Consider the following 15604-nt stretch of genomic DNA (forward strand, 5'->3'; position numbering starts at 1 on the left):
TGAATCGTTATGGGGAACAGGCCTAATTGCAGAATCAAAGCTGGGATATACAATTGTGTAATTAGTTTAACCTGATATTCCACTTTAGTTGACACAGCAAAAAATAACAGTCGATAGCTAGTCGATTAGCTAGTCAAATAGATGGTCTCGTAGTTGAACTCTGTGCTGCATGTTTAAAAAATAGGTATGCTGATTCTGAAAGTGCATTTAGTTTTCTTCTATCATGTCAGTTTTTTTCTCTACCGATTTTCTCTACCTATAATATTTGCAATTACTGTAGCGTGGATTTGTATAGGCTATTCATTTACAAGCAAGACATTGCAGTCAGAGGTTGTGCGCTGCTCTACGTAGTGAATAAGCAAACATTTTTTTTTCTACTTACACACGTATTTTACACGTATATTACACACGTGGCTCTGCTGTTTCTTGTCTTAAGTGCCTAAACAACCCTGATTCATTTTGTTTTGTTGTGGCAGTTTCACCATTCCCATTGAAAGGGCGAACATAAGCACATTTGTAAAGCAAGCCTATCTGGCATATTTCAAAATTAAACTTGGTGATCAAGATAAGTCCCCTCATAAGGTACAAAGGGAACACATGATAAGATGCCATTTGGTAAACCTATGGTTTGGTGAGAGCCAGGAGATCATTTTAGTGACTGTTACTTTTATATAGTGAAAACTTCAGGATATAACAAGAAAAATAAATGTAACGGTAGTCTACCATCGGCTATATGCCCAGTGGCTCATTTAGATGAAGTCCCAGTGCTGGTTTTCATTTCACTACCCTCTCTTGAAGAACATGATTATGGTGATCAACTAGGTGACAACAATGATGAAGACTTTGAAAAAGAAGAGGACTCTGTTCGTAGGGGATTTGATCAGCATGAGTTGAGTGATTTGGGACTATCGAAGAAGGCTTCAGAACTCCTAGCATCAAGACTGCATGAGAAAAACTTACTTGAAAAAGGAACAAAGTTATTGTACTTTTGAACCAGAGAAATTGCATTTCTGGAGTACTTTAGAACTGACAGTGGCTTTGTGTATTGCCATAACATACCTGGTTTATAGGAGGAATTGGGAATTCCAATCCATAACTCAACTGAATGGCGACTATTCATCGATAACTCAAAGCAGAGCTTAAAGTGTGTCCTCCTTAACAATGGCAATATATTTGGGTCAGTCCCAATTGGCCATTCAATTTCCTTTTGTGAAGAATATGCAGACATAGAGTGATTGAGTTGTTGCAATATCAGCACCACAATTGGGTCATCTGTGTTGACCTTAAAATGGTATGCTTCCTTCTTGGTCAGCAACGTGGATACACCAAGTATCCCTGTTATCTGTGCATGTGGTACAGCAGAGCTTGTGAGAGGCGTTGGGTGGAAAGGAATTGGCATCCAAGATCTGCCCTAAAACCAGGTGATCCAAACATTCTACATGAGCCAGTTGTTGATAAAAAGAATATTATATTCCCACCTCTGCACATGAAACTGAGACTGAAGAAGCAGTACATTAAAGCTTTGCCAACTGAAGTAGAGTATTTCAAATACCTAATTTTGGCATTTCCTAGCCTGTCATGTGAAAAAATAAAGGCCGTGTGTTTGATGGTCCACAGATTCCGCAGCTCATTAAAGATGAACATTTCATCAGGACAATGTCAGAAGTCGAAACGAATGCTTGGTTATCATCCAAAACCATTGTCAAGGATTTTCTTAGAAACACACAAGCAAATAATGACACACACATTGTCCAGAAACTCTTGGAGACCTACAAAATGCTTGGTTGCAATATGAACATGAAGGTGCATTTTCTGCAAAGTCATCTTTCTAACTTCCCGGAAAACCTTGGTGCAGTTAGTGATGAGCAAGGTGAACGATTTTATCAAAATTTGAAGGACGGTATGAGGGTAGATGGGATGTACATATGATGGCTGACTATTGTTGGAGCATCCGGCGGGATTGTTCTAACACTGAACACTCCGGGAAAAGCTATAAGCATAAATGCGTTCCCCAGTGTAATATATTAGTGGGTTTGCAAATAAATTAAAGGTCTCTATTAATAAAACAGTGAATCTGACATTCCCCGAAACATTCGCTGGTGGAGATTCCTCCAGGTCCATGTGTTTCATTGGCAGAAATTGATTCTCCAACAGGGAAAGTCAATCTACACTACAGTGCTTTATAAATACAGCCAGAAGTTGGTGTACATTTTTTTACAAACTTATGGACACATTACATGTGGTGGTCTGAGTACTGGATGAATTCAATTAAAATGACCTATTATTTAGTGACAATGCACATAAAACAAAAACGAAATCAGCCCCGTATAACAAAAACTAAATCAGCCTTGATGGGCTAATGGCACTTACTTTCTGAGGTCCAAATCCTGGGCATAAAGATAGGTCTTCTCGAGAAGCATTGGCAAGGTCCGTAAGAGTCTGGAGATAAAAATACAAATCAAGTTATTATAGTGTCTTTCCAGCAATCTAAATAATACAGTTCTTGTAATGTTAAAGACATTTTCTAGCTTCCTGCCTGCGCCATCAGTTCTTCCAGTGTAGGAAGCACCCCAGCATTTATATTGTATATACAAATATATATACAAATATATATATTTGTTGAACCATCCTGTTTTAAACCACATTCTCATCTTTAGGAAGTCTATGTAGGTGGTAAAACTTTAGAAATGATTGGAGAGTGGCACAACGTCTTTAACGTTACAAGAATAAGGCCATCTGAATGTGATTTTACTAACCGTTTCTTGTCTCTGTAAGAGACACTAAAGGTGTGCACTGTAAAAGGCCACACTGCACTAACACAATGGCCCTGATTTATTAAAGCTCTCCAAGGCTGGAGAAAATACACTTTGATCAGTGAAGCTGGGTGATCCAGCAAACCTGAAATGGATCTAGTCCAGGATTCAAAACATTTGATAGCAAACAGCACATGATTTTAAGGAATCCATTCCAGGTTTTCTGCATCACTCAGCTTCACTGATCATAGTGTATTTTCTCCAGCCTTGGAGAGCTTTTGTAAATCAGGGCCCAATGAGCTCCATTATTAAATTATTCTCCTGTCAATTTGTCAGAAATTTGCTGACAAGTGTTCGAATCTCTCTACAGTTCTCATTTCCTTTCCTATTAAAAAATGATTCGTTTTGCCATCTAGTGGTCGATTGTCAGAGTGCACAGCTGTCCCAATAGGAAATGATATATATGTAAACAAATATTATGAACTAATTTAGATCGATTAGTTGATGATGGGAATAATTTATAACTAGAGCCCAATATGTTGAGCAACATTTAGAGGTCTATTTTTTAATGCAGTAAATCTGACATTCACTAAAACATTCCCTGGTGGGGAATCCCCCAGGTCCATCTGTTTCAATGGCAGTAATTAATTTTCCAATTGCTTTTGTGAATGTCAGAGTGTTTTATAAATTGACCCCTTATTCAACACTTTTTTATTCATAACTGACCCCAAATGTTGTGAGCAACGTGCAACTGTCTGTTTTATTCACGGATTTCACCGTTGTAAGGCAGTCTGTAATCTAGATTTAAAGAAAAAAAAAGGTTATAGTATACACCTAATCTGGTAAATATTATAAAAAAAACATGTATTAGGTTAAAGCTAAGTGTAGGCTCCCTGCCCAAACAATCCTGCTTGCTAATATGTCTGTACTCTTTTTAGCATTAAGCATCTTTATTTGTGATAAATGCAGCACTATACTGTATATGACTGTTATCATAAAGTAAACTTGTACTAAAATAAACACATTTGCATTTTTTTTTGTTGGAGTGAACATCTCAATGTTCTCTCTAAACCAAATTTGCTGGGTGGATCGCTTGTTTTATAGTAACTTGCAATTTTCATCACCAAAACATCCTTTTCTAAATCCACCACCACTGCCAATATTTGTGTCTACGTATAAACCAGCATCTCTGTTTTCCGATCAAGCTTTTTATTCTCAATGTTACCCACTTGTCTGGCATTTATTTTATTCTCACCCTAGACATGAAATTACATTCAGTTCTCTCCATTAGTGCATCAGCTGACTTTTGTTCATAACACTTGTAGGTCTCGAGGTAGCGAGCAGCTTCTTCTGGACTGAAAGAAAGTTATTATTAGTATTAAAGTAATTGGGGGGAAGGAGAAGAAGAAAAAAAAAACTCCTAAAAACTGCTTATGTAAAATATAATAATGCATATGCATTATATATTCATTCTCCCACAAAAGATAACGTGTTTATTGATTAATAGCGATTGACAAACAACTTATTGGTAATCTAAATAGTGTAAACTGTAGTTAAGTCTGGGTCTACAAGGGCAGTTTCCCTGCATTGGACCTGAGGCTTTAAAAGCCCATTTTTGAAATTTCCATGAATTCCAATAGACTAATCTACATCAGGGCCTTGAGTTTCCTTGAGGCACGTTTTTGAGCGTTCTAGATAACGCTCCTTTCAACATTTTAAAAATTAAAATGCAGGGTTAACTCAGGTTAAATGCTTGAAACGTAAACACGCGGGAAAAAGCAGCATAGATGTTTTCCAGCGGTTTTAAAGGTATAAAGGCATATGCATAAAAATGCATATAAACTCAGTAGGAACGTTTACATGCGTTTTAAACCGTCCGTGTAGACTCAGCCTAAATTCAAGATTTTTAGAAGCACTCACCTCCAGCTCAATATGAGGGTGAGGTCAGAAAGAATACAGATTTTTGCCAATTCCTTTAGTGCAAAATGGGGGTCTTTCTGCAAACAGAAATCACATTATATATATAAAAATCAAAAGAAAGAAGCCAAATAGAAAAAGTTTACACATAAAAAGGATACTGACCACATCAACTTGCACCAACAGGACCCGCAGAGCAAAGGCTTGGCCCAATGTCTTCAGCCGGTTGTGTATGTACTCCGGGTTAAGGGTGTGATACCTCAAACTAAAAGCACAAATCATTAAGTTTTAATAGATACGGTAACTTATAAACTAATAATAATAATAGAGATGATGATTCCTGAATAAACTGTTGACCTCTTAAAAATGCTAGTTGTCTAGCTGTGCCGTTGACCTTTATGATCTTTAGGCATCTATGGAAGTAGATGAGGAACATCAGAGAGAAGTCAGAAGTTTGGCAGACTTAATCGAGGATAGGGAACCAAAACATGCTGCAGCCAGAGGGTCAGTATGACAGTCGGACAAAAAGCATTTTTTCCAGACTTGAAAACTACATATGTACAAATATTATTGCATAATATAGATCATATTTAGAACAAAAGAGCAAAATGAGAGAATACCATCATAAAATAACAATAATCAGCAATGCAGACAATGAAGTTCAGTAGAATACTGGCAACAGGCAAGCAAAATAAAAAAAAAACAAGGCAGAAAGAAGAGGTGGGGAGGAATGTATGTGAACAGGGAAGGGACCTACAGGATCTTAATCACAAAATGTTTGAGACTACAAAGTGTCTTTGTCTATTACACAATCAATTGCATGTATAGAGCAGAATATTGAAGCAATACCCAGGTAACATGAAAAAAGGTCAATCTGATCTGTGGAGATTGTTCTCGCTTCTTCCATCAAATATATTTTGTTTACCTTTGTTAACTAAGAGAGTGTAGTAGGCATAGTAGAGGACTTCTAGAGAACTGGAATCAGAGATAGCAGCATTTAAAAGGTGTATTATATTAGAAGATTTGTATTTGTATCCACTGATGTGAAGTAGGCAAGCATTCAGAGTGTCAGAAGCTATAAAACTTGAGATCCATTCAATAAGCTGAATAATTTGCTTCCAATTCCCTTAAGGGGTAATTCCATTATATGAGGGCCATGGAACCAGTAGCTTGGTGAAATCTCCTGCATTCATCCAAGGTCTCTGGAAACCATTTATGTGATTATTCAGAGGTCATGTACCAATGTGTCACCACCTTGTAATTGGTCCCCTGTAGCCTAGTACTAAAGGAGCATTTATACACTAAGAGACAGGCATCTTGTCATTGATCATCTGTGATCTACAGCCCATGAGGTAAGTATATTTCATGAAAATAGTGTGATGCCTAGGTTCTTTGATACTGCAAAGTCTCACAAATTCTAAGGGAAAACTCCATCACACTGCGTCTTAGAATGTAGGTATGTCGAATTTACAAATGATTCTATGAGTGTTTGTTCGCCTATCAATAAGGCATGATTACTCCTATCCCACAGCCAGGCAAAAAGCATTTTTAACAGTGGTGCCTGTATCAGTTTTGTCGTTGTCTGGCTTTTTTACCTTTAATTTTACCTGATGATTTTGCCAGTAACACAATTCTGTTAGCTACCAAATTAAACTTGTGGGGCAGCATTGTCATCCTACTACAAAATCAGAGTATTCATCTTTTCCATAAGATAGTTCAAGGAAAGCAGACTCTCTTCTTAAAAATGTTCCTGCTCATCTTTTATTCTACACAGGTTTATAGATCAGCAGTGTAATAAAGACATAAAAGAGTGACTTACCTAAGGAACAGAGCACAGCAAGTCTCGCCCAGCACATAGTCTGGTACAATGTCTCCAAACTCCCACGGGATATTCCGGACATGTTTAAGAAGTGGGTTCCCCCTCTGTAGGAAAGACAGAATTCTCCATAAATTAAGGCTATAGATGCAGTGGGCATTACCCTAAACTGACTTTTTTTTATATTTACGTAAGTCACATTGACTGGTTAGGGTCAATACCACTGTTACCGACATAAAAAACGATTTAACAGTCAGGTTTTTGAATATTTTTCTTTGTTTGATAAATATATATTTAAACTACACGCAAACCCTCATAAAAATATACGCCTATATTTGACAGCGCAGTTCTACACCCACCTAGACTACATGCCCAGTGTACATTGTTTGGTTTGTAGAGCAAAAAAAAAAAAAAAAAAAAACTTGTTTCCTCTTTCTTACCTGTCGAGTGCTAACGACAATACAGCTCTTCCCAATGACTGCTTTTCCAGCTGGAATGACAGGTGGTCCTCCAGTATAACTTGTCATCATCACTGGGTTTTTATTTCTATTTCCAGGGTTCTGTTCTTTCTCAAATCCTTCCTTACCGATAGGATGCTTCTCTTTTGGGCCCAAATCTGCCTTCATGGTTTCATGAGGTGGTTGTATCTTTGAAGTCCCCTCCAGAATCTTCTGTTGTGAGCCTGAATTCTGTACCAGAGATTTCTGGTCCCAGCCTGAATCCTGCTTGACATCTACATTTTTTCGTTCTGGACCTTTAGGTTCCTTCTTAAAAATATAATCAGCATAACTGCTTCCAGATACTGCATTAGTGGATGGAACTGATGAGGTGGCATTAAACAAAGAATGCACCTGTCCGACAAAAAGAAACCAGCACAATAAAGAAGACCTGTTAGCAAAGTTTTACAAAATTCCAGGATGGTGCTTTTTATTTCAAGCTAGCTCGCTACCTCAAGACCTGTGCTTTTTATATTTCTTTGGATTTGTTCAAAACTTGAATCTGCAACTCTACCTGAAACATTTGATTCTGATTATGCAAGTTACTTGATCTGAGCTTCAAGTAGGTTGGTTCAGCTTAGAAGATGGTCAACTTCAGATCAAATACACCTATTATTGAACGGTCAATGATTCCAGAACTGTTTCACATTGATCTCCAATTCAGGCTCGACCTGAAAGCATGATGCATTTGTCTACCAACACAAATCCCCACAAAGTATGCTATTATGTTCTACTCTTCTCTGCCTAATGCAAAAGCAGGGTGGGGAAGGCTCTATTATCACAGGAAAGAACAATATTTCACATTGTTGTATAGCATTCACACAGTTTTAGTTATTCTAAAAACTTACCGGTGCAGTTTTTGGCTCCTGAGATGGAATAATAAATTTTTTATTTCCCCCCAATTCTGGCTTTTGATCATCTTTCTGCTTCTCCATCTTGTGACTGCTTAGCGAGAGCTGATTGACAATTACACAAGAACAATTACCGGAGGCATGATTTTACAACAGTTCCCAGTTCACTTCTAAAAATTAAATCCATTTATTTTTACAAAATAAACAGTGCAAAAGAAGAGCTGGGACTCATAACAATTGCAGCAGAGTGACATGGACAACCAAAGTACTTATTATTATTAAGCCTTTAAAGTTACAGTTTTTATTGAAGCATCCAGAAAAATGCAAAACAACCAAATTATTTTACATTTAAAGCAGTTACCACAAAATAAAAAAAGAAACAAGGGGATATACAATGAAAATACACAGATAATTAAACATTCAAATGTCCCTATGTGTGAAACGGTTTTCATCAAAAAAAAACTCTTGAGGTCCTCAACCTCATGGCTTCCCTGTATATATAAATATATATATATTGGGTTCTCATGTGCTTTTGAATTTCATAAGCAATTCATTTCTCCAATGACCTTCAACTGACTGCCTCACTCATTAACCGCCTCTTTTCAAATTTGCCTACCCGTTGTATTCTGTCTCCTAAAACCCTCACTACTTCCCGCAATTCAATTTTTACATCAGTGTACTCTGTAAGATAAATACACTCAAGAAAATCAGCCAACTCTCAGATAGTCATGGCAGTAAAATACCAATGGTAAAAATAAAAGTCTTGTATACTTAGAAGATGTGTCAATATAAATAATTTCCTTTAAAGCAATTTTAAATTTTTGGACAAACCAACTACCATTTATCGGTCCTTCAGGGCACCTGCATTTTATAGGTACGTTAGACCTCAAGAACCTCTAGTTTGGGTACTGATGCCAACAACTTAGACGTACCCTGAAATAAAGACTAGGATCATACTTGCTAGGGATCAGGCACATTGTCTTGGCAACACCTTTGATTCTGCCCTCTCATTTACCCCCATTATTCAGAACATTTCCAGGTCTTGTCACCTATTCCAGGTCGTACTATCACCTACACAACATTTATAAAATTTCCCCCTACCTGTCCCCAGAGACCACCAAACCCCTTGTACACACTCTTATCTTGTCTGGACTACTGTAACATCCCCCCCTCTTGTATTCCACTAACCCGACTCTCTCCTCTACAATCTATTATGAATGCTGCAGCCAGACTCATCTATCCTTCCCACCGCTCCTCTTGTGCTGTCTCTCTTTGTAGTTTTGTTCATTATCCTCCATTTCACCTGAGAATCAAATTAAAGCTCCTGTGCTTTGCCTTCAAATGCCTTCACAGTTCTTGTCCCACTTACCTGTCTCACCTGGTAAAAAAAATACTCCCCCAGCTGCTTACTTCATTCCTCCAATGACCTTTAACTGACTTCCTCACTCATAACCTCCTCTTTTTAAACTCGCCTACTCGTCGTATTCTGTCTCTTAAAACCCTTACTTCTTCCCACTATTGGTGAGTTTGCAGATCCCAAACCATCATTGTTGTGTACAAATACTTCTTTTAGGCAATGGCGAGTCTACTTTGTCTAAAAATCATGTCTGTCTCTGGGTGTTTTTTTTAATTGTTTACCTGGGGAATGAGAAATACTTGCTCCTTTGTTCTTTGTCAGTGCTAAATCCTCTTCTTGTAATGGTTCTAAAGACGGTTTTCAAGAAAATCTTCCACTACTTGATATCCTAGGAAACAATGTGAAAATTGTAATGACAACCTAGCAGACCCTTACATTAAAACTATTTTCTTTAAAAAAATGCAGCTTATGAACCTGCCAATTTAATGTTTCCTTACAGATTTTCTCAAATTTCTTTTATTCCCTTGTTAGGGATTTCACCAACTTTAAAGGTAGAATTCTGGCCATCTAGGCAGAAAGCGCAGGTGGCTTCATCATCCAATGGAAGATTTTTGTTTGCACTGGAAGAGGTGGGAGATATCCATCCGACAGTGCTCAACCCAGAAATTTTTTTGAGCCGGGTGGGAAGAAATTGTAGGCGGGTGGCAGACCCTGTATTGTGACCCAGCTCATCAGTAACCATCCAAAAACAGCCCAGTGTTTGCTGAAAAGTGCCATGTGGTGCGCCCGGCTAAAAGGGGCCGGGGAGAACACTGATCCTCTATTAGGATACTGGATGTTTTTTTTGCCACAGAGTGGATCTGTAAATCTCCTGCACCCCAGTCTGTGTAAGACTGTATCTACAGCAGTTTGCAGGGTGACAAAGTGAAATGGGGAGAATTTTTATTGTGTATTAGCCCCTAAAGGATTGAATACTAAAAAACGCAAAGGACCTGAGTGGAAAAATTCCTAACTTCCTATAAGAGTCACTTTCCTTTTATTAGAGAGAAGGAAGATTAGATAGATTAGAGACAGAAGTTTTTTTTTTTTTAGCAAAGTGTAATATTATTGACACTGAATATTTACAAAGAGTTTAAATACACCATGCATAACATACAATGGGTTTCATCCCTGCCTCACAACTTTTTTTTTCTGTGTAAAATGTTGGTGCTATATAAATCCTGTTTATTAATAATACTAATAATAATAATAGGGATCAAGGTATTCCTTGCAGCTCTGGCTAATGACACCTTGCCAGTCGCTTGGTTACTCGCACGTAAGCGCTAGGTCTAGAGAAAGCATCTGCCAACTTGACAGTGGGAAGCAACGAGCAATATTATACTTCATACTGCCGCCCCTATTTATTCTTTATGGGGCTGCAGCGGGTGGAGTGTACAAGTAACTTTTTTTTCCCCAAGGCGAGGAAGCAGTAACTGCACCACAACCTTCATGCACTCTGAACATAACCTAAATGCATATTCTCAAGTTATATATACAGGACATTTTTATATATATAACAATTACTTGTCCAGTACGAACTATCTCAACAAGATCCTAGGTATTATAAACACACAGCAACAATATTAAATCACACTTTATGTATATTTACCATTTTGAAGCTCATTTAATCATCTGAGTCCGCACATTTAAAAACCTAAACACAGCAGTAAAAAAAAAAAAAACATTTAGCATTTCCAGGGCAAAAGGAAGTCAGAGAATCGTTGCATTCTGGTAAGTGTAGTTCCAGTGTAACGTCGGCCATTTTGGTACACTGAGCAAGAGCTAGAACGTCAACCATGCTACACCCACATACAACATAAAACTGTAATTCGGAATCTTTACCACTAGGTGTCACTGTTCTATTGAAAGTTAAACTCTGAGGTAAATAGAGAAGAAACATTGGGTTATGCTTGGAACAGCTGACACTTGGTACTCTTAGCTGATTTACCTAGAGGTAAACACAGCTGCCATTTTGTTGTGTCCTTCTTTTTGGTCTGATCTAGCACTCAATCATGAATTTAAGATGCAGTTTTTTAGAACTTCTACCTGAGAGATAATTAGTTCCTCCTTTGAAAGTAGACAGGATAATGGGGTTGAGGTGGTGTCAGGTCCCCTATCTGGGTCCTGGGTGTCATGGAGCGGTGTCCGTTTACATAAATAGGGTTATGGTCAATTTCTTGGCATGCACTAATATTTTCTATTAAGGAACAGATTCTCCATAAAGCATGGCAAAAAAACCTCATTGATTTTGATGGAGCTAGGATCCAGATATACCCAGATCTCTTCTGGATTTTATTGTCTACCATGCTGCATGTTACCAATGGGGCTACCCTTTTCATGTGATAGTGACTAAGAACAACCTTTACTCTCTATGCACCTACTCAATTACCAGCGCTCTTTGCTTTTTTGGAAGCGGAACCGATATCAGTTCCCAACTGGCTGGACTTTATGGATGACCTGTCAGGACTACCTTCCCGAGCTAATGCACCCAATGCCAAAAGACGGAGGGCACGACTTCCTGCATCACCACGCCCTCGCCAGCATAACTCTCCAGACTCTCACAAATTGTAAAATTGTCTATTGGAAGTTGCTGACACCTGCGACCCAGCTTGACATTGTCTAGCAGATTGTACCCCTTATTTTGGCTATACAGCTGGTAACTCTGACATATGATGCTACCTTCCACTAGTTGGGACCTGGAAATTCCAGAGGCCTCCTTAAGAGATCCCTTCATATAGTATAGACTATATTTATGAGCCAAGCTCATTACCTTCTTACTACCTATCACACAAAGTGCAATGTTTTGGTACTTTCCAAGCGCATGCAATGGAGAAGATACAACATTGAGTGTCCCCTAACTTACACCAAAGGACCTCGCTTTATTGCACAGGAGACTTTCCGGTTTGTAGTTAAATGTGTACAGTTACCTGTTTTCCTGGCTACTTTTGCCAGTCTGGCTGTGATAATGCTTAAGTGATCTCCTATTCTTTGCCTTGTTTCCTGGTAAATATAGACATTTTCGATGTGTTTCATTTCATATGATTTTGGTACCAGGCATTTGTATTATGGGATCCTTTTCTATTACGTAAGAGACCCATTGAATTTAACTCTGGGTGCGTCATAATGTTTGTTTGTTTTTTGCTGGCTCTATATCCAAGTTACATTTGTCTGCTGCCATGTATCACGCTGTGCATGTTATTAGTCCTCTGTTAAGTAGGACCTTGTTTATGATGATGTTTCGATCACCGGTTATGTTATCTGTGGCCACGAATGTACCCGCAGCTCCGCTAGCTATTTCCTGCACTACCCACTAAGAGGTTAGAGCTTCTTCGTTTATTTACCTTTCCTTAAACCTTTCCTTTCCACTCTCCCCCCCTTCTTTTTTTTCCTTTTTTTTTTTTTTATCTGAGCCCACATTAAGACCTCATCCCCCCCACCAATCCTTCTAACCCCCCCTCTGTCAGCTGTATGCTAACTTCTCGGTGTTTGTCGAGCAATGTATAGTTAGGTATGTCTGTCACCATTACTGCCTTAAATGTTGAAGGCTTGATCTCTCTTACCAAGAGGTCAATTCTGCTGAATAATCTTAGAAAATCTCGTTGTCAAGTGGTTTTCTTACAAGAAACGCACTCTCGACATGATAAAGTTCCTAATGTACACAATTGCCAATTTCAATTTGGGTACCATGGTACATCCCCTGACTCTAAGTCTAGAGGGGTTAGTATCCTCATTAGTTGGTCCCTACCTTGGACCTTGTCACTGATGCGATCTGACCCAGAAGGAAAGTTCATCATTGTACAAGGCAAACTGGATTGTCAATTGTTTACTTTGTAAATGTATACTTACTGAACTCCAATCAGCTACCCTTTCTAGAACATGTGTTAACTCTAATGACAAAAATTAGCTCTGGCACAATGGTGTTTGGGGGTGATTTTAACCTGACACTGAACCCAACGCTAGATGTTTCTAGGGGGCGCTCACACTTACCTTTGTCTTATCACTAGAGATTGAAGGTCCTCCTACATGAACACCAACTAGTGTACATCTGGCGTATGCACCATCCAGGGACCAAAGATTACACCTTTTTTTTCTCCAGTACACAAAACCTACTCTAGATTGGATTTCTTTCTAGTATCACATAACTCTATCCCCCAGGTGCTTGATTCGAGCATAGGTTCTTTTTCCTTCTCGATTCACACTCTGGTTACGCTTGTTGTGTCGGCTGTTTCCTGGGGACTTAATGAGATGCTGCTGGAGACTCCGGGACTTCCTAAGAAAATTGAACAGGAGCTTACTTAATTTTTCTCCTAAAATGAGGGTAAAACTAAAAATTCAACTTAACATTTTTGGAAGCTTATAAATGATTTATTAGGGGCCTTTTTATCCAGCAGGGACATAGGCTCAAGAAACTCAGAGCTGAGAGACTTGACAATCTTTGCGAGTTACATCAATTAGAAACATTGCATAGGGTACAACAAATGACAGATCTGGAATCAAGACTGCTTATGGTGCGTGAACAAATTAATACCCTTCACAGAGAAAAAGCCAAATCTCAAATACTTAAATGAATATGCTTTTACTATGAGAATGCAAATCACTGTGGCTAGGCCCTGGTGCATACACTTAACTCTAAAAAAGCATCTATGTATATCTACAGGATTAAAGATGCTTGAGGGAACATTGCCCATGCCACTAATACGATTGCTCAGATTTTTAATAAGTACTATCGCCATCTTTACAACTTGTAGCAGGGGTCTGATAGGCTGATTTCTCCAGACAAGCCTGATAAAATTCGGGAATACCTCAGGGCCTCTGACTTCCCTATCTTGTTCGAAGAAACCAATGATTTGTTAGATAAGCCAATTACACTTCTTGAGTTGCAGATGGCTGTCAGAAGTGCAGCCCCAGGTAAAGCGCCGAGCCCTGATGGTCTTACTTTAGCTTACTAAAAGAAATTTCTAATTCCTATACTTGGTCCCCAATTGGTGACGGCTTTTAATCTCATTTCTCAAGATCATGCGCTTCCGTGTGACAGGTTGTCTGCACAAGTCACTGTTCTTTTGAAACCTAACAAAGATCCCAATCATGTTCCATTTATTGCCCGATTTCCCTGCTAAACTGTGATTTAAAATTTTTTATGAGCATACTGGCATATTGGTTGGCTTCTGTATTGCGTAAAGTTATTCACCCTGACCAGGGTGGTTTTCTCCGGCTACAGGAAGCTAGGTAAAATACCACCCGTACCTTCAATATTATAGACTATACTCACACCCGGAAACTTATGCTTCTCCTCACAGATGCAGAGAAAGCATTTGACTGGGTAGATTGGTCTTTCTTCCATACCACATTAGAATACTTGCCTGCAAGAATTCTACAATAGACCAATGCTTTATATTCCTCTCCCACAGCACAGGTGAGGATCAATGGGAAACATTTGCAGTCATTTAATATCACAAACGGAACAAAACAGGGCTGTCCCCTATCCCCGCTTCTGTTCATTTTATCACTGGAACCCTTTTTACGGCATGTGCATTCTAATGTAGATATTAACCTCCCCAGCAGTAAAAAAAAGACGCTGAAAGCGGTAACCCGGAGTCACACTCGGGGTAGCTAAAACAATGTAAAACAATAGTAAATAGAGCCTTACCTGATCCGCCGGTATCCTCCTTCGCGATCCCCATCTTCTCGCTTCCTCCGACCGGCATCCTCTGCATCTGATGAGTCACCGGGAGTTTCGCGCGGCCGTTGCGTCAGGGGCGCGGCAGACAATTTCAAACCTTTTTGTATTGCATTCAATACAAAAGGACTGTATTGAATGCAATACAGTGGATTTATATGTCTAAAAGAAGTACATTGTATTTCATGAAATTTATTTTACAGTATAATATAATAGTATGAGTATAATATTTATTTATTTATTTTTTATTATTTTGTTTAATTTATTTAATTTATTATTTTGACATGATTTGGTGTTTCAAACTTTATTATACTCATAATATATTATACTGTAAAATAAATTTTCATGAAAAACAATGTACTGCTTTTAGACATAAATCCGGACAGAAATGAACCACCAAGGTGTGCAAATTGGTCATACTGAACATAAGGTAGCGGCTTATGCAGATGACCTGTTATTCCTTGTTATTTCAGCAGGTATGACACTTACTAACCTGCTGGCAGAGCTTCACAGGTTTGCGGAATTGTCCAACTAAATAATCAACCTGCTGAAGTCAAAGAGTGTAACCCTCCCAAAATTTACCCAAGCAGCTCTGGCTCCTACTTTTCCCTTCAAGTGGGCTTCCACCTCCATCACGTACCTGGGCACCCAGATTCCTGCATATTTGTCACGCACTGTAGAACTTAATTTTCTGCCT

General features: G+C 38.6%; 1 protein-coding gene across 1 annotated transcript in view; it reads right to left on the reverse strand.

The window, feature by feature from the left end:
* Nucleotides 1-10946, reverse strand: part of ERCC1 (ERCC excision repair 1, endonuclease non-catalytic subunit) — a 17586-nt gene extending 6640 nt beyond the window's left edge. The window contains exons 1-10 of the mRNA XM_072424697.1: nucleotides 10840-10946; nucleotides 9473-9579; nucleotides 7832-7939; nucleotides 6927-7337; nucleotides 6490-6593; nucleotides 4836-4935; nucleotides 4674-4750; nucleotides 4009-4108; nucleotides 3480-3551; nucleotides 2371-2439 (exon numbers count right to left, since the gene is read on the reverse strand). Coding sequence (XP_072280798.1) covers nucleotides 2371-2439; nucleotides 3480-3551; nucleotides 4009-4108; nucleotides 4674-4750; nucleotides 4836-4935; nucleotides 6490-6593; nucleotides 6927-7337; nucleotides 7832-7918 — 1020 coding nt within the window. The 5' untranslated portion in view covers nucleotides 7919-7939; nucleotides 9473-9579; nucleotides 10840-10946. The remainder of the gene's footprint in view (nucleotides 1-2370; nucleotides 2440-3479; nucleotides 3552-4008; nucleotides 4109-4673; nucleotides 4751-4835; nucleotides 4936-6489; nucleotides 6594-6926; nucleotides 7338-7831; nucleotides 7940-9472; nucleotides 9580-10839) is intronic.
* Between the last annotated feature and the right edge of the window lie 4658 nt (nucleotides 10947-15604).

The sequence above is a fragment of the Pyxicephalus adspersus genome, chromosome 10, assembly GCF_032062135.1.
Source record: "Pyxicephalus adspersus chromosome 10, UCB_Pads_2.0, whole genome shotgun sequence".
NCBI lineage: Eukaryota > Metazoa > Chordata > Amphibia > Anura > Pyxicephalidae > Pyxicephalus > Pyxicephalus adspersus.